This window comes from Erythrolamprus reginae, chromosome 1 (genome assembly GCF_031021105.1).
Source record: "Erythrolamprus reginae isolate rEryReg1 chromosome 1, rEryReg1.hap1, whole genome shotgun sequence".
In the NCBI taxonomy this organism is placed as follows: Eukaryota; Metazoa; Chordata; class Lepidosauria; order Squamata; family Dipsadidae; genus Erythrolamprus; species Erythrolamprus reginae.
The window spans coordinates 402889417-402914231 of record NC_091950.1 but is presented as its reverse complement, the minus strand read 5'-3'; the positions used below and the strand labels follow the sequence as shown (position 1 = coordinate 402914231).

Sequence of the window (24815 nt, the reverse complement as noted above, 5' to 3'; positions counted from 1 at the left end):
GACACCCCTGTTCTCACGGGAAGATTGAATACGGTAGTTTGTCTTTACAACAGCTCTGTGTGTAAGTGTATTGGAGATACCTAATGGTTGGATCAAGAAGGAAATACTAAATCCTAAACTTCCCACTGCATATTTTCAAAATTGCAAAATTCTGGTCCAGGCCCCCCCCCCCCCCAAAAAAAAAAAAATTAGGGATCCCTTTTTTATTTACTAAATTTCATGTCTTAAATAACTGGGTTTTCCCTTGCTGATCGATTTACAAAGCAATACTGTATAAAAACAGCTACTATTATTACAAAGGAATGAGTCAATCCACAACTAGCATTTGGAAAGGGACATTACAGCTCTGAGTATGAACCTCTCGCATTTCATGATCATTTTGCCTTAACAATTTATATTAAAATACTTTTCTTCTGGGACACAAATATAAATGTATCTGCCAACTAAGAGCCACAGACGAAGGAGACTTGATTTAATGAAAGTTGATGCCACAGTACATCAACCAGTGAGAGCGTAATGTGGATTTTAGCAGTTACCAATAGCGTACCAACTACACATTCTTTGCCTGCATTAAAATTTTAAATTGCTTACTTTCCGGTCTTATGTGAGTCCCCTAGGAAACACCACACACGTCAGTCAATAAAATAATAATCAGCAAGCTACCAACGCAGAGAAAACTTTCATAGATATGTGCCAAAGTAGATGCACCCAAAAATGATGGTAGAAGGAAAGAAAGAGGCAGGTGATAAAATTATGATTCAGATAGACTGGTAACTGGGAGGAATGCTTGCATTAATAGGCTGGGAGTAGGCTCAGTGGAGCCTTTTGCCTTTAAAGTAATTTAAAGTATCGTATTTTTTGAAGTACAAGATGCACCTTTTCCTTCCTAAAAGATGCTGAAATTTTTTTTCTAACCAGGGGATAAAATAATGTGCTGAAACTGACCAGACTATGGACTCTAGTCAGATCAATGCCTAGTAGGCAGATTTCCCCCCCTATTTTCCTCCCCAAAAACTAAGGTGTGTCTTATACTCCAAAAAATGCAGTAATTCCCAACAGACATGTCCTAAAGGTGCTTTTTCAAAAGATAACACTGGTCAACACATTAAAAAAATCATCAGCAAAATGAATATGTCTGTTTTATGTAGTTTGATGTGCTGATTCAAAAAATATGCTTTGTTTTGCTGCATCACATAAAGTGCCTGATATACATGGGGCTACCTTTGAAAAGTGTTCGGAAAATTCAGATCGTGCAGAATGCAGCTGCGAGAGCTATCATGGGCTTTCCCAAAAATGCCCATGTAACACCAACACTCCGCAGTCTGCATTGGTAGCCGATCAGTTTCCGGGCACAATTCAAAGTGTTGGTCATCACCTATAAAGCCCTTCATGGCACCAGACCAGGGTATCTACGAGACCGCCTTCTGCCGCATGAATCCCAGCGACCGGTTAGGTCCCACAGAATGGGCCTTCTCCGGGTCCCGTCAACAAAACAATGTCATTTGGCGGGGCCCAGGGGAAGAGCCTTCTCTGTGGCGGCCCCGGCCCTCGGGAACCAACTCCCCCCAGAGATTAGAATTGCCCCCACCCTCCTCGCCTTTCGTAAGCTCCTTAAAACCCACCTCTGCCGTCAGGCATGGGGGAATTGAGATATTCTTTCCCCCTAGGCCTTTACAATTTATGCATGTTATGTTTGTTTGTAGGGATGTTTGGTTTTACAATAAGGATTTTTTAGTTGTTTTAATATTGGATTTATATGATGTTTTTTATTACTGTTGTTAGCCGCCCCGAGTCTACAGAGAGAGGCGGCATACAAATCGAATAGATAGATAGATAGATAGATAGATAGATAGATAGATAGATAGATAAAAACATTTTTGTTATTACATTATTTCTGATCTGTAGATTACTGTTTTCTTAATGTCGCCAGTGTATTTCTAATACCTTATAATAATGATGCTGCTCCATGGAAACTATACCTGCTACAGTAAAAGTATATACATTTTTGAAATCAAAACAAAAAATGATTCAGAAAAGTACAAGGCCAACTGTGATAATTACAAAAAATATTTTTTCATGGACCTGTGTTACTGTTTTCTTAATGTCGCCAGTATATTTCTTAAACCTTATAATAATGATGCTGCTCCATGGAAACTATACCTGCTACAGAAAAACTATATGCATTTTTGAAATCAGAACAGAAAATGATTCAGAAAAGTACAAGATCAACTGCAATGATAACAAAAAATATTTTTAATAGACCTGTGTTTTCTTAATGTTGCCAGTATATTTCCTATAACTTATAAAAATGATACTGCTCCATGGAAACTATACCTGCTTCAGAAAAACTATACAGTATACAATTTGGAAATTAGAACAAAAAAATGTTTCAGAAAAATACAAGGTCAACTGCAATGATTACAAAAAATATTTTTTGTGTAACTGTGTTTCTATGTTTTTTCTCTTGAAGAAATTTTGCTTCTCATCCAAGAAGCATCTCCAGTCAGAAATGAAGCAGCTTCTTGGATGGGAAGCGAAACATCTTCAAGAGAACAAAACAAAGGCATTCCAGTTGCCTTTTGAAAAAACCACCTTTGGGACAACCATGACCTGGATGACTGAGAATCTCCATAGAGATTCCCAGCGGATGTAACAGCTACTTGACAGTGTCAAAATGGGTGAACAGTGCAGTCAGGCGGTAGGGAAAGCAAGTAGAATGCTTGGCTGCATAGCTAGAGGTATAACAAGCAGGAAGAGATTATGATCCCGCTGGTGAGACCACATTTGGAATACAGTACTGTGTTCAGTTCTGGAGACCTCACCTACAAAAAAATATTGACAAAATTGAATGGGTCCAAAGACGGGCTATAAAAATGGTGGAAGGTCTTAAGCATAAAACGTATCAGGAAAGACTTAATGAACTCAATCTCTATAGTCTGGAGGACAGAAGGGAAAGGGGGGACATGATCGAAACATTTAAATAGGTTAAAGGGTAAAATAAGGTTCAGGGGGGAAGTGCTTTTAATAGGAAAGTGAACCCAAGAACAAGGGGGCACAATCTGAGGTTAGTTGGGGGAAAGATCAAAAGCAACGTGAGAAAATATTATTTTACTGAAAGAGTAGTAGATGCTTGGAACAAATTTCCAGCAGACGTGGTTGGTAAATCCACAGTAACTGAATTTAAACATGCCTGGGATAAACATATATCCATCCTAAGATAAAATACAGGAAATATTATAAGGGCAGACTAGATGGACCATGAGGTCTTTTTCTGCTGTCAATCTTCTATGTTTCTAGCCATCAGAGTGGGTCACAGAGAGCAAACTTACTGCAGCATCCGAGATGGAGACTCGGTGAGATTCTATTGTTGGCCTCCTCCCTGTTCGTGGTGAAATATGCGTGGAGGGTCCCGTGGCGTATGGACCAAAATCCGGAAGATCAGAGGAGCTCAAGTAATTCCCAGTAGTCTTTTCTTGAAGGGAATACTTCCTGCCAGTCAAAATGGGCCTTTTGGGGATCTTCTTTGGTTCGTGCAACTCATGGGTGTCATCCAGTTCTTCGGAGGTGCTCGAATCAACACTGACCCCATTCCTTTGGCTGTTTTCAGCGGTGCAATTAGATAACCGAACCACATTTTTGTCTATTGCTCCCTGACTGTTTGGTTTAATTCCATTGGGACCAACAGTTACACTGATGGCAGAAACTCTCTCGGAAAGCTCCATCTCGGCATCGTTGCAATCCGTATCTGTAGTCTGGCGAAGAATCTCAGCTGTAGAATCACCCATAGTCAAATCCTGGCTTTTTGCATCATTAGGTGATAGTATAAGCCATCAGGACTGAAGAGTTCTTTGGAAGAGTCCTAGGTGGGGATCTTGGCCACGTGGATTTCTGGAAAGAGCTGTAATAAAGAACAAAAGAAACAAAGAGGAAGCCATTATTCTAAAAGCCAGGATACCCAGGGGTAGCAAATTGGTGCTTTCCAGATATTTTAATCCACAACTTCCATAAAACTTTGTCCCAGTTTCCATAAAACTTTGTCCATTTGCTCTGGGCTGCCAAAGCCTCCTTAAGCGCCACTGAAAGGCTCCTCTGGCAGCCCAGAAAAGCCTGAGATGGCCAGGATTAAAGGGGGAATGGCAGGAAACTGGCTGGGCCTTTGTGCCGCTCTCAAATTTCCTTTTCCGGGCTCAGGTTCTTAAGTAGAAAATGGTTCTTAAGAAGAGGCAAAAAAATGTTGAACACCCGGTTCTTATCTAGAAAAGTTCTTAAGTAGAGGCGTTCTTAGGTAGAGGTATAGGTATATGTAGTAAATACAGTGAATCTCAAAGTGTGGGTCTGGGAATCCTTAAGGCCCTTTCAGGACCCTGCAGAATCAAATAGTTTCAAAATGAGTGTTTTAATTACTAATATAACAAATATTAATAGAAAAACCCAGATAACCACAGCTTTTAAAGTGTTTTTCTATTGAAACTGGTCTATCAGAGCAACCTGGGCAGACTAGATGGACCGTGAGGTCTTTTTCTGCCGTCAATCTTCTATGTTTCTATGTTTCCAATTACAGGATACAGCAGAAGTGCAAGTACTTCCTCAACATATACTACAACCAGAACATCCATTGCTAAAATAGATACTGTAATCACTAAGTGAAGCAAGCCTAATGTTATAACTTTTTTTGTTATGGTCATTAAGCAGATCACATGGTCATTAAGCAAATCCATCTTTGCCTTTGTGAAACCGACTGGGAAGGTTGCACATGTGGTTCATGTGACCTCAGGATTTGCTCGGCGGTTGAACTTTGATTACAAAATTAAGCAAAGAGATTAATTAGATTAGATTAGATTTATTGGATTTATATGCCGCCCCTCTCCGCAAACTCGGAGCGGCTCACAACAATAATAAAAAACAGTACATAATAACAAATCCAATGCCCACCAATCTAATTACAATTTAAAATTAGTAATTTCCTAAAACAATCCCAATATATAAAAAAACAGGCACACAGTCAATCAATCAACAACACAACATGGGCAAGGGGGAGGTGTTTTAGTTCCCCCATGCCTGACGGCAGAGGTGGGTCTTAAGGAGTTTACGAAAGGCAGGGAGGGTGGGGGCAATCCTTATCTCAGCGGGGAGCTGGTTCCAGAGGGTCGGCCCCCCCACAGAGAAGGCTCTTCCCCTATAATTAGGTTTGATCCCACTCACATCTAAATGAAAGAGTGCAGCCTCCATTTTCTTTGTGAGATTTATTTTCTAAGGTTAGCATGTTGAACAATAGGAGTTCACTAGCTTATTAGAGCAGTGTTTTTCAACCAGTGTGCCGTGGCACACTAGTGTGCCGCGAGACATGGTCAGGTGTGCCGCAAAGCTCAGCAAGAGAAAGAAAGAAAGCAAAAGAGAGAGAGAAAGAGAGAGAGAGAGAGAGAAAGAAAGCAAGAGAGAAAGAGAGAGAGAAAGAAAGCAAGAGAGAGAGAGAAAGAAAGCAAGAGAGAGAGAAAGAGAGAGAGAGAGAAAGCAAGAGAGAAAGAGAGAGAGAAAGAAAGCAAGAGAGAAAGAGAGAGAGAAAGAAAGCGAGCGAGAGAGAGAGAGAGAAAGAAAGCAAGAGAGAGAGAGAGAAAACAAGAGAAAGAGAGGCAGGGAAGGAGGGAGAGATAGAAAGAGAGCAAAAAAGAGAGGAAGGAAGGGAGAAAGAAAGAGGGATGGACAGATAGGGGAAGAAAGGAAGAGAGAGAAAGAGGGAGAGAAATAGAGCGAAAGGGAGGAAGAGAGAGATATAATTTTTTGTCCAAACTTTTTTTAGCCCCCCCACTGTCCCCCCCCTCAATGTGCCCCATGATTTTGTATATGTAAAAAATGTGCCGCAGCTCAAAAAAGGTTGAAAATCACTGTATTAGAGTATGTTGTGCAAATATGATTACAACGTAAGAAGATAACTCGGAAGTAATGGTATTCCCAACATTCTTTTCAATGCTGGATTCATCATGCACAACGTAACTATAGCAATTTTGACAGATGCTTATCCAGAACAGCTTGTTTGCTGGCAGTTTAACATATGCACTTAAAGTGAAACTATTTGCTTGGGGGGGAAAATAAAGGACAAATCTTAAAAGGGAGCAACTCTGGAAGAGGTTTGTAAGCTTAAAATATAATTTTTATGTTGATAATTCTGCTTTACAATGGAACATTCAAGAGGAAAAGAAAGAAAACAAATATTAAATTAAATAAATCTAAAGGACAGCTTTCTTAAAAAAAAGGACTGCTCTTTATAACTATGGTTACGGTAATAAACAGTCAGGAAAATTTTCAGTGAACCCAACTACTTTCTTGTTTTTAATTCTAAATTCCATATTGTGACACAAAGCACTGAATTTGGAGAAGAGAAATAGCACTGCTAGGAAAGGCAAGGATACAATTAAAATGTTCGAATCAGTAAATGGATCTTGGGAATCTGATGCAAATAACATCAGACATGACACTCAAAGCAGGTAATTGGATTAGCCAGGTACTGTATATTGAACCTAAATGTACCAAGTACAGTGCATTGTCCACACAATACATTGGAACATAGTCTAAACTTTTTTTGTTCACACAATACATTGGAACATAGTAATCTAAACATATGTGTTAAACTCAGACCAAACCTGGTCTTTAGCTACTCCAGTAAAGTGTATTTTATATTATGCACTGCATTGTTGCAGATATGGGGAAATAGAGCACTCTACATTTCTAGCCTTGTGTGCTCCAAAGGAAATATAAATATAGTAGCTGGATAGCCATGTTTTGCTATGAAGCTATGTGATTGGGCTTGATAAATTGACAGTTAAAGCTTGAAATTTAATGAGTAGTCACGATTGGGCTTGATACATTGACACTTAAAGCTTGAAAATATAACTCCTTAGCATCAGAGCAGGCAACTGGCAGTTGGAACAGAGTTCTTTTCAGGTGTGGAGGGGGAGTATAACCTCTAACTGCTTAGCATCAGAGTATGTTAATATAATATTGTGCAAAAAATACTAATGATCTGATGGTCATTTTGAAAAATCCTTTCTTAGCGAGCACCTGGAAGCCAAGAGGAACATACCTGGCAAGTTTCAAATTGGTAGGCTTTGCAGAGATTAGGTGATGAGTGAGTGGTATTTGGCTTATATATAATTTTATATTAATTTTCTTAATTTTCAAATTCAGCAAAAAAACATGTGACATACTATATACACACACACACACACTAGATAGATAGATATAGATAGATAGACAGACAGACAGACAGACATACATACAGACAGAGATAGATATGTATTAGATAGATATATATAGATAGACATACAGAGATAGATAGATAGATAGATAGATAGATAGATAGATAGATAGATAGATAGATAGATAGATAGATATAGATAGACATACAGACAGAGATAGATAGATGGATGGATGGATGGATGGATGGATGGATGGATGGATGGATAGATAGAGATAGGCAGACAGGCAGGCAGACATAATCAGCCTCACCATCTGCATTTCCACCCACTGTATTAAATCAGTTGCAGCCAATTCCTTTCCTGGAGATATTATTGGCCATTAATGGCAGGAGATACATTTTTATGTAACACAGGAAAAGGATAAAGAAAGAAGAGGTTCTGAAAGCAACCTCACAACAGCTTATGAAATGTCAGGTGGTCAATTAAATCTGACGGAGAAGTCTTTGCTGCCTTGCTGTCAGATTAATTGGTGAGAAAACGGCCAGTGATATGTTTCCGAGAAAGAAGATCTCAGTAGCTTCCTCCCTGTGATGCAATCAAGTGGAATAGTTTATTTTAATATCCAAAGTTTAATATCCTCTATTTGGTTTATCAGTCGATTTTCATCAGAACTCACAGTCTGAACATATCTATACATGAAATAAGTTTGCCAAAGCACTGATGAGTAGGGATTTGATTTTGCATTGGTATTTTAAATTCAGTTTCTTGCCAGTTGAGTACAGTAGCTAAGATGGAAGGGGGCTAAAAACCAGGAGATGGTGATTTATAGTTCTCCCTTAAGACATGAAGCCAGTTAGGATAGTTAGCCAGTTAGTTTAAATCAGCCAAGCACTCTCAGTCAACCTGTAATGGGCTATGACAGGGGTAGGCAAAGTTGGCTCTTCTATGACCTGTGGACTTCAACTCCCAGAATTCTTTAGCCAATCAGGCTAGCTCAGGAATTCTGGGAGTTGAAGTCCACCTGTTATAGAAGAGCCAACTTTGCCTACCCCTGGGCTATGAGAATAGCCTTGGGAGACCAGAGGTGGAAGAGCTGCAGCCTAGACAACCATCATGCAAATAATAATAATAATAATAACAACAACAACAACAACAACAACAACAACAACAACAATCCAAATCCTTGGTGCAATCTCAAAACGACTGAAGCACCAGGATGGAAAAAATCCCCACCAATCGATTAAAGCTGGACTGCCTTTCTCAATAAGGCAAATAAGAAAGACTTAATGAAGTCAACCTGTATAGTCTGGAGGACAGAAGGGAACGGGGGGACATGATCGAAACATTTAAATATGTTAAAGGGTTAAATAAGGTTCAGGAGGGAAGTGTTTTTTTAATAGGAAAGTGAACACAAGAACAAGGGGGCACAATCTGAGGTTAGTTGGGGGAAAGATCAGAAACAACGTGAGAAAATATTATTTTACTGAAAGAGTAGTAGATGCTTGGAACAAATTTCCAGCAGACGTTGTTGGTAAATTAACTGAATTTAAACATGCCTGGGATAAACATATATCCATCCTAAGATAAAATACAGGAAATAGTATAAGGGCAGACTAGATGGACCATGAGGTCTTTTTCCGCCGTCAGTCTTCTATGTTTCTATGAATTTGATTTTGCACTGGTATTTTAAATTCAGTTTCTTGCCAGTTGAGTACAGTAGCTAAGATTGGGGTGGGTGGGGGGGGGCTAAAAACCAGAAGATGGTGATTTAAGACATGAAGCCAGTTAGGTGAGTTTAAATCAGCCAAGCACTCTCAGTCAACCTGTAATGGGCAGGGATAGGCAAAGTTGGCTCTTCTATGACCTGTGGACGTCAACTCCCAGAATTCTTTAGCCAATCAGGCTAGCTGAGGAATTCTGGGAGTTGAAGTCCACCTGTTATAGAAGAGCCAACTTTGCCTACCCCTGGGCTATGAGAATAGCCTTGGGAGACCAGAGGTGGAAGAGCTGCAGCCTAGACAACCACTATGCAAATAATAATAATAATAATAATAATAATAATAATAATAACAACAACAACAACAACGATAATAATCCAAATCCTTGGTGCAATCTCAAAATGACTGAAGCACCAGGATGGAAAAAATCCCCGCCAATCGATTAAAGCTGGACTGGCTTTCTCAATAAGGCAAATAAGAAAGACTTAATGAACTCAATCTGTATAGTCTGGAGGACAGAAGGGAAAGGGGGGACATGATCGAAACATTTAAATAGGTGGAAGGGTTATATAAGGTTCAGGAGGGAAGTGTTTTTAATAGGAAAGTGAACACAAGAACAAGGGTACACAATCTGAAGTTAGTTGGGGGAAAGATCAAAAGCAACTTGCGATAATGTTTTTTTACTAAAAGAGTAGTAGTTCCTTGGAACAAACTTCCAGCAGACGTGGTTGGTAAATCCACAGTAACTGAATTTAAACATGCCTGGGATAAACATATATCCATCCTAAGATAAAATACAAGAAATACTATAAGGGCAGACTAGATGGACCATGAGGTCTTTTTCTGCCGTCAATATTCTGTGTTTCTATGTTTCTATAATCTCTTCATCAGCTTTTAAGTATCTTTTAATTGTTGCTTTTTGTAATATTTATTTTACTAACGATGGCTTTAACCCTGTTGTTCTATGTTACAAACCAACAGGAGTCTTCACTAATCAGCAGTTCAAAAAACTCAATAAATGAATAGATTAGCTCCAGAGATTTCTCTCTATTCTGGGAACACATTATGGAAAAAGAAGGTCTTTAAATCCAGCAGATCCAAAATCGTTCCTTATCTCTTCACTATACATTTTTATTTTGTAATGCTATTTTGTAATTATATCAGGACACACAGGAGGAGCAGTCAGGAAAGTAAAAATTAACAATGAGTAAATGTTAACACGCCGAGAGTCCTTTGGGAGTTGGGCGGCATAGAAATACAAGAAATTAAATTAAATTAAATTAAAGACTTTGGCTGTAGAGATCTGATATTTGATTGGATTGGATTGGATTGGATTTGTATGCCGCCCCTCTCTGTAGACTCAGGGCGGCTAACAACAGTAGTAAAACAGCATATGACAATCCAATATTAAAACAGTTAAAAACCCTTATTGTAAAACCAAACATACATACAGACATACCATGCATAAAATTGTAAAGGCCTAGGGGGAAAGAATATCTCAGTTCCCCCATGCCTGGTGGCAGAGGTGGGTTTTAAGAAGCTTACGAAAGGCAAGGAGGGTGGGAGCAATTCTAATCTCTGGGGGGAGTTGGTTCCAGAGGGCCGGGGCCGCCACAGAGAAGGCTCTTCCCCTGGGTCCCACCAAGCGACATTGTTTAGTTGACAGGACCCGGAGAAGGCTTACTCTGTGGGACCTAACTGGTCGCTGGGATTCGTGCAGCAGAAGGTGGTCCGTGAGATATTCTGGTCCGGTGCCATGAAGGGCTTTATAGGTCATAACCAACACTTTGAATTGTGACCGGAAACTGATCGGCAACCAATGCAGACTGCGAAGTGTTGGTGTAACATGGGCGTATTTGGGAAAGCCCATGATTGCTCTCCCAGCTGCAATCTACATATCTGTAGAGATGTTACAAAAGAACTTGCATAGTAATCCTCAACATATGGCTTAGGTCAGTTCGTATAGTGACTGTTCAACATTACATTGGCACTGAAAGAAGTGACTTATGACAGTTTTAAGACTATTGCATCATCCGCATAATCCTCATAGTCACTTGAACAAAATTCGGATGTTTGGCAATTGGTACATATTCATGATGGTTGCAGTGACGCTGGGTCCTGTGATCAGGGGTGGGTTCTGGTTTTCTTTGCTGCCAGTTCGTTGAGGGATGTGCTGCAGGGGCGTGTAGTATTCCTTGTGTAGGTCTAAGGTCACATTGTTGGGCAAGCCCTAATGTGTTCCTAACCACATACGGTTGCTTTGTCCCTTTATGCTATTAGCATAAGTTAGCATACAGGGGGTGGACAAAACAATGGAAACACAGCTCTTCCGTGGAATCCAGATTTGTGAAGCTCCCTTCGAACAGTTTTTGTGGAAACTCGGTTCTGTACGTGTCTATTGAGCTCTGCAGTGATTTTAGGAGCTGCGGCAGAAGGCGGTCTCGGAGATAATCTGGTCCTATGCCGTGAAGGTCATAACCAATACTGTAAACTACACGTGCACCTAGCAAAAACTGCATAGAGATAACGTTCCTATAAGAAAGCGGGCTGGGAAGAAGAAAAGAGAATTGTTTGATGAGAGAATTGCTCGATGGGATTTGCCGGATGGAATGAGATTGTATGGTATTGGATCATATCGAAGGATTGCTTGGAGACTTTTGATGCATTCGCTCCTGGAATAAAGTTGGCTTCTTCCTCTCCTACAATGGTCTCTTGCTTATCTTTGAAACCCTGCCCCAAAGCAACATATTAAGAATTTTGGTTTATATACGTATAATAGTTAAAATTAGCTTAAATGTATTGTTTGATGATTATGGTATATTAGTTTACGTATAAGCAATATATAAAGAATTTTGGTTTATACACGTATAGTAGTTAAAATTAGATTAAATGTATTGTTTGATGATTATGGTATATTAGTTTATGTATAAGCAATATATTAAGAAATTTAGTTTATATATGCATAGTACTTAAGATTTTGAAAATTTAAACCTAAATTTACTAGACTTTTTAATATTCAACATATATTCAATTATGTATTCTTTTTCTGTATTTGAATCTATACTTTCAAGAGAAGCGGGGGAAATGCACCCCCACTTTATGTTTAATGTTTGTATGTGTGTTTGTTTATTTTAAGAAAAACTAATTAAAAAAAAAAATGAAACCCTGCCCCGATGCAACAGGGGCGTGAACATTTAATCTGATTCCATGCCATGTAGGGCTTTATAGGTCATAACCAGGAGTGGGCAGCAGGCAGGATGGGGTGGAACGCAGTTCCACCAGTGGAAATGAAGCTATGTGCCCAGCTCCAGCTGGCCATCCCCCCTCCCATCCTCCTCCTCCTCAGAAAGCGACTGGGAGACCAGCACCGGCAGGTCTCCTCTCCCCTCTTTTCTCAACAGCTGATTGGCACCCGTTCGCCTAGCTTCCCGGTCTGAGGCAGGGGGCGATCCAGGAAGGAGAGCGCGGGAAACGCAAAGCAAATTGTCACCCTAGACAGTGACACTGGTGAGGTTGTAGGTTGAGGACTTAACAGTTCCCTTGCATGATGATGATCATTCAAGCCATTCCCATCTGATCACATGGCCAGCAAGCCACTCCTACCCAGTCACATGACAAACAAGCCACACCCACAAAATAAGCCACACCCACAATGTGGCACAAAAAAATTTGGCCAACACTTTGAACTGGGTCTGGAAACCAATTGGCAGCCAGTGCAGACCGCGGAGTGCTGGAGAAATGTCTGGCTAGCCACTCTGAGTCTTCGGAGAGGGGCGGCATACAAATCTAATTAATAATAATAATAATAATAATAATAATAATAATAATAGTCCCATGACTGCTCGCGCAGTTGTCTTCTGCACTGTAAGCTGCCCAAGTCCATAGGAGAAGGGCAACCTAGAAATCCAATAAAATAAATAAATAAATAAATAAATAAATAAATGTGATAAGAAACACTAGAAAATGGGACATAATTCCCTTAGCAAACATTTCACATAGCAGTAGAAATTTGGGACTCAGTTGTGGTCCTAAGTAGAGGACTACCTGCAGATGCCAAAATGAGCTCAATGGAAGGAGAACAGAAGATATGAGGTGGAGAGACACAATGTGATCAAGGCCTGAAAGCAGAATCTCTCTATTCCATCACGAAGGCCGTTCCTTTTGTGGCAATGTATCTGCGTTCTCCGTTCATAACAAAATAACTAAAAAATATGCAGTTGGTCTAGTCAAATATAAATTATTCAAATGGCGAAGTTTGCATTGAAAGGTCTGTTCCGAAGTCCTCTGGGGTTCTAAATGAGCTGTCTTCCTTAAAGGCCAACGGCAGAAATAACCAGCTATTTTATGCTCTTACGCAGCTGGCTCGGGGAGTAAAACGAGAAATAAAGAGACAAAACGGCAGTGCATTATTCTTTATCATTCTGTGTTCTAATTACACAATGATATTGCTTTGCATAATCAGTTGTAATTATTCTAATTGCATGTATAAGCAGTAATCAACCAAGAATTACTCAGGGAAAGCAGGGGATGGCGGTAACTAGGGTGCAAATCAAACCCAAATGCATTCCAGAAAAATTAAAATGATGGTGTGTTTCACTAGTGTATGTGACAAAAATATATATTAACAATATAAGTTCTCTGCTACTTTTCTTTTTATTATTATTATTTGTTTGTTTGTCAAACATGTACAAGATAGCAGGCATGGGTGTTTGTTTGTTTGTTTGTTTATTTATTTTATTTATTTATTTATTTATTTATTGATTGATTGATTGATTGGTGTCTGGAGGCTGTTGGGGCCTGGATGGGTGTCAACAGACTCAAACTCAACCCAGATAAGACGGAGTGGCTGTGGGTTTTGCCTCCCAAGGACAATTCCATCTGTCCTTCCATTACCCTGGGGGGGGGAATTATTGACCCCCTCGGAGAGGGTCCGCAACTTGGACGTCCTCCTCGATCCACAGCTCACATTAGAGAAACATCTTTCAGCTGTGGCGAGGGGGGCGTTTGCCCAGGTTCATCTGGTGCACCAGTTGCGGCCCTATCTGGACCGGGACTCACTGCTCACAGTCACTCATGCCCTCATCACCTCGAGGTTCGACTACTGTAATGCTCTCTACATGGGGCTACCTTTGAAAAGTGTTTGGAAACTTCAGATCGTGCAGAATGCAGCTGCGAGAGCAGTCATGGGCTTACCTAGGTATGCCCATGTTTCACCAACACTCCGCAGTCTGCATGGGTTGCCGATCAACTTCCGGTCACAATTCAAAGTGTTGGTTATGACCTTTAAAGCCCTTCATGGCACTGGACCAGAATATCTCCGAGACCGCCTGCTGCCGCACGAATCCCAGCAACCGATTAGGTCCCACAGAGTAGGCCTTCTCCGGGTCCCGTCAACTAAACAATGTCGGTTGGCAGGCCCCAGGGGAAGAGCCTTCTCTGTGGCGGCCCCGGCCCTCTGGAATCAACTCCCCCCGGAGATTAGGACTGCCCCTACTCTCCTTGCCTTTCGTAAGCTCCTTAAGACCCACCTCTGTCGTCAGGCATGGGGGAACTGAAACATCTCCCCCGGGCAGATACAATTTATGAATGGTATGTTTGTATGTATGTGTGTTTAGAAAATGGGGTCTTTTAAATATTTTTAAACAGTAATTTAGATTTGTTGTAGATTGGTTTTTTTCACTTTGTTGTGAGCCGCCCCGAGTCTGCGGAGAGGGGCGGCATACAAATCTAAATAATAAATAAATAAATAATAAATAAATTTCTATGCTGTCCAACTCCCAAAGGACTCTGGGCGGTTTACCATAAGATATATGAGGGTCGCCCAGAAAGTAATGTACCACATTTTTTCTTCTTCAACAATTATTTATTGAACACAATGAAACTTACACACAAGAAAAAGTGATGTTTCTTCTACACTCCCTATTTTGAATATGTTCCATCATGTACCGATACCAATTTTGTAATGTCTATTTTGTTGCATACTTCCAAACTAAAACTATTACCGCTTGGGCACTTTCTATAGCTGCTTCTTTAATTTGTTTAAACTCGCCCATATTCCTCCTCGTTATTAGTAATGCCATTTCCTGATGGTCTGGCATCCTAGCAACATGGCTCTCAGCATGTCTGGGCTTTCATCAGCAGGGTGGGAATTGATGGCAGGCCTGCTCTGGAGAGGACCTCAGTGTTAGGCACCGGATCCTCAGAATTCTACGGTGGCAGGTCGTGTGGAAGTGGTTCAATTGCCTAATGTGGCACTCCTAGGGTGGAAGTGCTATTGAACACCTATAGAGCTAAGCACAATTGAAGCTGAGAGTATCTCGCTCACACGCTGGAGACAACATCACAAAACAAACCGCAGCATCTGAAGCAAGCTGTAACGATGACATGATGACATAATGATACAAATTTGCCAGAATTCTGTATTCATTCCAGCATGTCGGATGCAAGATTGACACACACATAGAAACATAGAAGACTGACGGCAGAAAAAGACCTCATGGTCCATCTAGTCTGCCCGTATACTATTTCCTGTATTTTATCTTACAATGGATATATGTTTATCCCAGGCATGTTTAAATTCAGTTACTGTGGATTTACCAACCACATCTGCTGGAAGTTTGTTCCAAGCATCTACTACTCTTTCAATGAAATAATATTTTCTCACGTTGCTTTTGATCTTTCCCCCAACTAACTTCAGATTGTGTCCCCTTGTTCTTGTGTTCACTTTCCTATTAAAAACACTTCCCTCCTGAACATATTTAAATGTTTCGATCGTGTTCCCTTTTGTCCTCCAGACTATACAGATTGAGTTCAGGTTTTTCCTGATACGTTTTATGCTTAAGACCTTCCACCATTCTTGTAGCCCGTCTTTGGACCCGTTCAATTTTATCAATATCTTTTTGTAGGCGAGGGCTCCAGAACTGAACACAGTATTCCAAATGGGGTCTCACCAGCGCTCTATATAAGGGGATCACAATCTCCCTCTTCCTGCTTGTTATACCTCTAGCTATGCAGCCAAGCATCCTACTTGCTTTTCCTACTGCCCGACCACACTGCTCACTACCCCTAAATCCTTCTCTTCTGAAGTTTTTGCTAACATGTGATTTACATGTAATTTACATGTAATTTACATGATTATGTCAGCACGCACTTCTCACCCATCTTGACTTTGGCTGGCTTGCAAATGTCTGAGGTTAGAGCAAAAGCAAAAAAAAAGTGAATGTTTATGTCATAGTTACACTTGGGGGAAAGCATCTGCAAACATTTTATGGAGCTGTTGCATTATTGAAGATATTCATTCCATGGTGAACTGTCAAGCATGAGTTTTTGTTTACTGATGGCAGATGAGCTTCAATAATGGAAGCAATGAGACTAGGCCATGTTTTTAATGGTTAGTTTGAACCTTAATAGCTAAATAACTCATTTGGAAAGATTAGGGCATGGTATCGGACTCATAATTGTTCTTTATTGCAAGGAAAATGCTTTGCATTTGAGAGTGAATGGCTAATTCCAATCTTCAAACATCAAGACTCAACGCACAAGTATTTTGACCAAACAGAGACAAATGTGTTTTTTTTTAAAAAAAAACTAATGTCTTTTAAAGAAAAAAGATGAATTTCCTTGAATCAAATAAACTAGATAGAATAGAGCAGAACAGAATATAATTCTTTATTGGCCAAGTGTCTTTAGACACATAAGGAATTTGTCTTTGGTGCATAGACTCTCAGTGTACATAAAAGAAAAGATGCATTTGTCAAGAATCATGAGGTACAACACTTGATAGGGATAGTCATAGAGATCAAATAAGCAATCAGGAAACAATCAATATTAATACAAATCTTAAGGATACAAGCAACAAGTTACAGTCATACAATCATAAGTGGGAGGAGATGGTTGATAGGAATGATGAGAAAAATTAGTAATACAGGTTGCGTTCCAAAAGTATTGCAATTGAATTTCCCGCGCTGCTCCTATTGGTCGGAGTGGGACCGAAGCACTTGGAGTAGGGATGGGGGACACTAAGCTTTGCCACGAAACCGGTCTCAGTGCTCTCCAAGCTGTGGAAGCGGCAGGACATCAGTTATTGTAAACCTCTGCATGCCGACCATGTCACGAAAAAAATGGAATGGAAATTTCAAGTGAACTTTTGCAACGTATAGAAATTGAATCTGATTATCTGGACAACATCATCACTGGTGATGAAACCTGGATTTCTGAATACAACCCAGAAACAAAACGCCAAAGCTCTGAGTGGTACACCGACCAGTCCCCCAAACCCCAAAAGGCAAGAATGAGCAAATCAAAAGTGAAAACAATGCTCATTGTCTTTTTTCGACAGTAAAGGAGTAGTCCATAAGGAGTTTGTTCCTCAAGGACAGACAGTTAACGCTGCCTACTACATGGATGTGCTGGAAAGACTGCGAAAACGGGTAATCAGGATGAGAAAAGACTGATAAGGTTCCACAGAGTTGGCCTTCTCCGGGTCCCGTCGACTAAACAATGTCGCTTGGCGGGCCCCAGGGGAAGACCCTTCTCTGTGGCGGCCCCGGCCCTCTGGAACCAACTCCCCCCGGAGATTAGAACTGCCCCCACCCTCGCTATCTTTCGTAAACTACTCAAGACTCACTTATACCGCCATGCATGGGGGATTTGAGATATTCCTTCCCCCTAGGCCATTACAACTTATGCATGGTATGTTTGTGTGTATGTTTGGTTTTATAATAAGGGTTTTTAGTTGTTTTATTATTGGATTGTTACATGCTGTTTTTATCATTGTTGTTAGCCGCCCCGAGTCTACGGAGGGGGGCGGCATATAAATCCAATAAATAAATAAAATAAATAAATAAAATCTCCGCTACCTGGCAACTCTATCATGACGTGACTTGCCACAATGCACTACGAGTCCGCGAGTTCCTGGCCAAACACCAGGTGCCAACGCTGCCCCCCCCATAGTCCTGACGTTGCCCCAGCAGACTTCTTTTTGTTTCCTCGGATTAAGGCAGCCCTAAAGCAACCCGTTTTTTATCCATAGAGGAGATCCAATCAGCCGTGACGAAGACCTTGCAAGAGGTCCCCGAAGATGCCTTCCAGGGCGTGTACCAGTCATGGCAGAGTCGCTGGAAAAAATGTGTAGAGGCCCAAGGACAGTACTTTGAAGAATTTTAAGTGTTTGTGCAAATCTGTTCAATAAATTACTTTAAAAAAATAATTGCATTACTTTTGGAACACACCCTGTAATAGTAGTGCAAACTTAGTAAATAGTTTGACGGTGTTGAGGAAATTGTTTAGTTGAGTAGATGGTGTTTGGGAAAAACTGTTCTTGTATCTAGTTGTCTTGGTGTACGATGCTCTATAGCGACATTTTGAAGGTAGGAGGTGAAACAGTTTATGTCCAGGGTCAGTAAATATTTTCCCTGCCCTCTTTTTGTCTCGTGCAGTATGCAGGTCCTCAATGGAAGGCAGGTTGGCAGCAATGGTTTTTTCTGCAGTTCTGATTATCCTCTGAAGTCTGTGTCGGTCTTGTTGGGTTGCAGAACTAAGCCAGATTACTACAAGTGTATAAATTGGTATACTGCATCAAGATAGAAACTCTGGTTTAGAAAGTGCAATGTTTGAATTCACATGTTGTTTTATGCAGTATAGCTTGCTTGCAACTGTATTAAGGTCTTAAGCATAAAACGTATGAGGAAAGACTTAATGAACTCAATCTGTATAGTCTGGAGGACAGAAGGAAAAGGGGGGACATGATCAAAACATTTAAATATGTTAAAGGGTTAAATAAGGCTCAGGAGGGAAGTGTTTTTAATAGGAAAGTGAACACAAGAACAAGGGGACACAATCTGAAGTTAGTTGGGGGAAAGATCAAAAGCAACGTGAGAAAATATTATTTCACTGAAAGAGTAGTAGATCCTTGGAACAAACTTCCAGCAGACGTAGTTGGTAAATCCACAGTAACTGAATTTAAACATGCCTGAGATAAACATAGATCCATTGTAACATAAAATACAGGAAATAGTATAAGGGCAGACTAGATCAGTGTTTTTCAACCAGTGTGCCGTGGCACACTAGTGCGCCGCGAGACATGGTCAGGTGTGCCGCGAAGCTCAGAGAGAGAAAGAAAACAAGAGAGAGAGAGAGAAAGAGAGAAAGAAAGAGCAAGAGAGAGAGAAAGAGAGAGAGAGAAAGAAAGAGCAAGAGAGAGAGAAAGCAGGCAAGAGAGAGAAAGAGAACAAGAGAGAAAGAAAGCAAGAGAGAGAGCAAGAGAGAGAAAGAAAGAAAGCAAGAGAGAGAGAAAGAGAGGAAGGGAAGGTGGGAGAGAGAAAGACATAGAGGGAGGGAGGGAGGGAGAAAGAGAGCAAAAAAGAGGAAAGAAGGAAGAGAGAAAGAAAGAGGGGTGGAGAGAGAGAGAGAAAAAAGAGAAAGGGAGAGAAAGAGGGAGGGAGAGAGAAATAGAGCGAAAGGGAGGAAGAGAGAGAAAAAAATTTTGTCCAAACTTTTTTTAGCCACCCCCCACCCCACCCCCACTCAATGTGCCCCATGGTTTTGTAAATGTAAAAAATGTACTGCGGCTCAAAAAAGGTTGAAAATCACTGGACTAGATGAACCATGAGGTCTTTTTCTGCCGTCAGTCTTCTATGTTTCTATGTTTCTATGGCTTTTTACAATGTATGAAACCAGTCACTCCCTTTCTGAGCAGTCAAAGAAATGATAAAGATGGAGCAGAAGTGAAACTAGGTCACAACTATCCGCATTAGTGACATGGCGGAAGCAGACGGGAGGGCATCAGGGAGAGGTTGTCAAAATCTGTGAGATGGCCAGTGCAGTATCATAATCAGAGCCCTAAGCTTTTTGTATGTGCAGCGCAAAAACACATAAAGGCTTTGTGCCATCATCTTGCAAACTTTGACAGTCATCCCCCAATATTTATAGTTCAAAATATACATTGGTAGCTATATTTGTTTAGGCACACAGCACCATATGTCACAATTATCTATTCCCTAGTCTGTTGTTTGAACCTCTAGTCTAGATCTTGGCATGGAAGCGAGAGATTGAAAGCCAAGAGCTCTAGCAATTGAAAACAAAGCAGGAATAGGATGAATTATAAGCAGTGAAATAGCTGGTATCAAAAAGCAACCGTTTTTCAGGGGCTCAGAGTAGGGGTGAAATTCAAAAAAATTCCCTACCTATTCTGTGGGCATGGCTTGATGCGCATGGCACTCCCGGGGGAAGGATATTGCGAAATCTCCATTCTCACCCCACTCCTGGGGAAAGAATACTGGATTCCTTCCCCTAGGCTGTGTGGCTAGCTCGTACGCTTTTGCAATGGCGTTCCTGATCCAGTATCCTATGGTAGCTGAAGATACACAGTTCCCTAGGGATTTGGGATGAAATTCTATGAAGATCGCCTCAGTTTTTCGGAAGCTCTTAGTGCTGTTCAAATAGATGTTGAGAGCTCTCTGCATATCTAGTGTATGCCGGCGCTATTCTGTTGGATGAGCTAGGTGAGCGCAGAAGGAAGGGAAAATAAGTTCCTGAGAACGATGGAAGACTGTGTTCATCTTTGGAAGGAAGGACGGATCAAGTTTGAGTGTCACCTTGTCTGGCTGAAAAATGCATAGGTCACGCCTGGTTGAGAGTGCTGACAGCTCGCAGATGCATCACACTAATGCAATGGTCACCAAGTATATCCCGTTTATCGACAAATGCCTCAATGATGCCTCTCACTGAGACAAATAGTATATAGATATTTATATAAACAAGAGGTAATTGATGATAACATAATTTGTCAATATAGTGGTACCTCTACTTAAGAACGCCTCTACTTAAAAACTTTTCTAGATAAGAACCAGTTGTTCAAGATATTTTTGCCTCTTCTTAAGAACCATTTTCTACTTAAGAACCCGAGCCCGGAAAAAATTCCCAGGAAATTTGAGAGCGCCACAAAGGCCCGGCCAGTTTCCTGCCATTCCCCCTTTAATCCCAGCCATTTCGGTCATTTCTGGGCTGCCAGAGAAGCCTTTCGGTGGCACTCCCTGTCTCGCCCGCTTGGGTTTCTCTCTCTGGCGCAGTATATGGAGGCAGCCTTGCACCAGGTGTATGGAAGGTGCGTGCTCCTCATCGCCGTCTTAGAGTCCCTCTATCTTTTTGTAGGTGCTTTCCCTACCACCTGACCGCACTGTTCACCCATTTTGAGACTGTTAGAAATAACTACCCCTAAATCATTCTCTTCTGAAGTTTTTGCTAAATAAGGTAGATTAATAACTTAGTCATAGTAAGAGAAAAGGAAACAATATATGTTTATAATTCCAGGAAGGAATTCAGCCACATTTCAACACCCTTGAAAATGTCCAAAGATACTTCACCAGAAGAGCCCTTCACTCCTCCACTCGAAACAGAATACCCTACGAGACTAGACTTTCAATTCTGGGTCTAGACAGCTTAGAACTAAGATGCCTTAAACAAGATCTAAGTATTGCCCACAAGATCATATGCTGCAACGTCCTGCCTGTCGGCGACTACTTCAGCTTTAACCACAACAACACAAGAGCACACAACAGATTTTAACTTAATATTAATCGCTCCAAACTTGACTGTAAAAAATATGACTTCAGTAACCGAGTTGTCGAAGCGTGGAACTCATTACCGGACTCCACAGTGTCATCCCCAAACCCCCAACACTTTACCCTTAGATTATCTATGGTTGACCTATCCAGATTCCTAAGAGGTCAGTAAGGAGCGAGTACAAGTGCACTAGAGTGCTTTCCGTCCCCTGTCCTATTGCTCTCCTATATCTCCTATACCTTTCTTCTATTCCTATATCTCTTCTTCTATTCTTTCATTGATATGTTCTAGTACTATATCTTCTTTTCTATTCTTTCTTAGATATATTTTACTATGAGTATCTCCTCTATAACCTTCATCATGTATTTTACTATGTGTATATAGATATATACCCACTAAAACCCTCATTGTGTATTGGACAAAATAAATAAATAAATAAAATAAATAAATCTATCCTCATGAAGGATCGAGTCAGATTTGGGGGTCTAGAGGCAGAGCCAAGCAAATATTCAAATTTTATTTATTTATTTATAATTTATTTATAAATTATAAATAATTTATTTATAAATTATAAATAATTTATTTATAAATTATACGTTTCTTCAACACTCCGTGGCTTGCATTGGCTGCCGATCAGTTTCCGGTCACAATTCAAAGTGTTGGTCATGACCTTTAAAGCCCTACATGGCTTTAGACCAGATTACCTCTGGAACCGCCTGCTACCGCACGAATCCCAGCGACCGATAAGGTCCCACAGAGTTGGCCTTCTCCAGGGTCCTGTCGACTAAACAATGTCGTTTGGCGGGCCCCAGGGGAAGAGCCTTCTCTGTGGCGGTCCCGGCCGTCTGGAACCAACTCCCCCTGGAGATTAGAACTGCCCCCACCCTCCCTGTCTTTCGTAAACTACTCAAGACTCACTTATGCTGCCAGGCATGGGGGAGTTAAGATATTCCTTCCCCCTAGGCCATTACAAGTTATGCATGGTATGTTTGTGTGTACGTTTGGTTTTACAATAAGGGTTTTTAGTTGTTTTATTAATTGGATTGTTACATGTTGTTTTTTTATCATTGTTGTTAGCCACCCCGAGTCTATGGAGAGGGGCGGCATACAAATCCCATAAATAAATAAATAAATTGATTGACTCGATCCTCAAGATGATTGCATGAGGAACTCCCATTGTGAAGGCTGGTTCCACCACAAGATGGAGAATAAGATTTTTCACCTCATTTCATTAGCGGCTCTAAAAACCCACTGAGGAGTAGGAAGGAATAGAAAAGCTGACAGCGAGGAGATCAATAATGTGGGGAAACTGACAATAGTTGCTACTGACAGAAGCCAAGCATTTGAAGTATTTATGTGATTCTAGGTGATGGTATAGTTGCCATTGCTATGGCAACAGATTGCTTACATTCATTCTTGGGAAGGATAAAAAAAAATAAAAAGAATGTGGTGCAGAGGATGGGAGATGTGGTTGGGGAAAAAAATATACCGGTTTTGTGCCAGATATCATTTCTCATAAAAGTCAGAAAGGGAGACACCAGCAAAGCCGTGTCATCCATCTTCGGTTGGGTTTTTGTTAGGCCTCTTAGCCAACATAGAAAGTAGTCGACGATAGTTCCAAAACGTAAGACCGTAAACTGACAGAGAAGAAGTCTAGAAAATTCCCATCATAAATGAAAAGTAAGCTAATTCAGAATCTTAAGAATTGTTTTCCAACATATTGGGATCGTGTCAGGCTGCAGAAAGCTGCTTTAAATCTTGGTTAAATCTTAATATTCCTCGCCATTAAGAAATTAAGGAAGCAGGCATCAGAAACAAAGCTATTTCAATAATATGCTATATATCAGACTACAGGTTGTCATAGAAGGATAGAAGATTGACGGCAGAAAAAGACCTCATGGTCCATCTATAAAGCCCTGCATGGCATCGGACCTCCGAGATCGTCTTCTGCCACACGAATCCAAGCGGCCGATAAGGTCCCACAGAGTTGGCCTTCTCCGGGTCCTGTCGACTAAACAATGTCGTCTGGTGGGCCCCAGGGGAAGAGCCTTCTCTGTGGCAGCCCCGACCCTCTGGAATCAACTCCCCCCAGAGATCAGAACTTCCCCCACCCTCCTTGTCTTTCATAAATTGCTTATGACCCACCTATATCGCCAGGCATGGGGGAATTGAGACATTTCCCCCAGGCTTATATAGTTTTATGTATGGTATGCTTGTGTTGTATGTTTTTTAAAATAATCGGTTTTTAGATATTTTCTTTTAAATATTAGATTTGTTCATTGTACACTGTTTTATTATTGTTGTAAGCCGCCCCGAGTCTGAGGAGAGGGGCGGCATACAAATCTAATAAACATAATATAAATATAATCTAGTCTGCCCTTATACTATTTCCTGTATTTCATCTTAGGATGGATATATGTTTATCCCAGGCATGTTTAAATTCAGTTACTGCGGATTTACCAACCACGTCTGCTGGAAGTTTGTTCCAAGCATCTACTACTTTTTCAGTAAAATAATATTTTCTCACGTTGCTTCTGATCTTTCCCCCTTGTCCTTGAGATACGACACAATAGAGCCCCAAATTTCCAGTGCTAAGCTAAGTAGTTGTTAAATGAGTTTTGCCCCATTTTACAAGCTTTTTTTGCCACAGTTGTTAAGTGAATGATTCCAGTTGTAAAATTGAATCTGGCTAAAAGAGAAAGAAGGAGAACACTTAAGAAATGAATGGAAAGTTGAACTGAAAGATAATCTCACTCCAGCTCTGTTTAATTGTGTTATATCCATTGGGATAAATCAGTGATTTTCAAAATTGGTGAGTTGGTCTTTGACTCCCAACTAAGGGATTCTGGGAATTGAAATCAATATATCTTCAAATTGCCAAGTTTAAAAAACAGTGGTTTAAACCAGTGTTTCCCAACCTTGGCAACTTGAAGATATTGGACTTCAACTCCCAGAATTCCCAAGCCAGCGAATGCTGGCTGGGGAATTCTGGGAGTTGAAGTCCAAATATCTTCAAGTTGCCAAGGTTGGGAAACACTGGTTTAAATGGATTCAAAAATCATTAAGCTATCTGCAGGGTTATTTGAGCTGCCCTGCTGATAAAGAGCAAAATGTTTATTTCCCACCATATTAATTTAATATATTTACACAACACAAATGAGCAATCCCTCATGCGCTATTCTCTCTTCCTATCTATTACCATGAATTAATTTAAAAATTAAGCCAGGCACGTAGGATAGTGGCAGAAAAGAAATAAAATATAATTACCTAAAACCTATCTAGTCAGAGATTCATTTATCCTCCTCCTCTGCAGTGTTTCTTTATGTCATTAGTTGCCACCAGT

General features: G+C 40.6%; 1 protein-coding gene across 2 annotated transcripts in view; it reads right to left on the bottom strand.

Annotated features, from left to right (window-relative positions):
• The window catches only part of CAMKK1 (calcium/calmodulin dependent protein kinase kinase 1), a 179180-nt gene that overhangs the window by 97426 nt on the left and 56939 nt on the right, over positions 1-24815 (bottom strand). For both annotated transcript variants that reach the window (XM_070735175.1, XM_070735176.1), the window contains exon 2: positions 3330-3898. In XM_070735175.1, the coding sequence (XP_070591276.1) occupies positions 3330-3785 (456 nt within the window). In that variant the 5' untranslated portion in view covers positions 3786-3898. The remainder of the gene's footprint in view (positions 1-3329; positions 3899-24815) is intronic.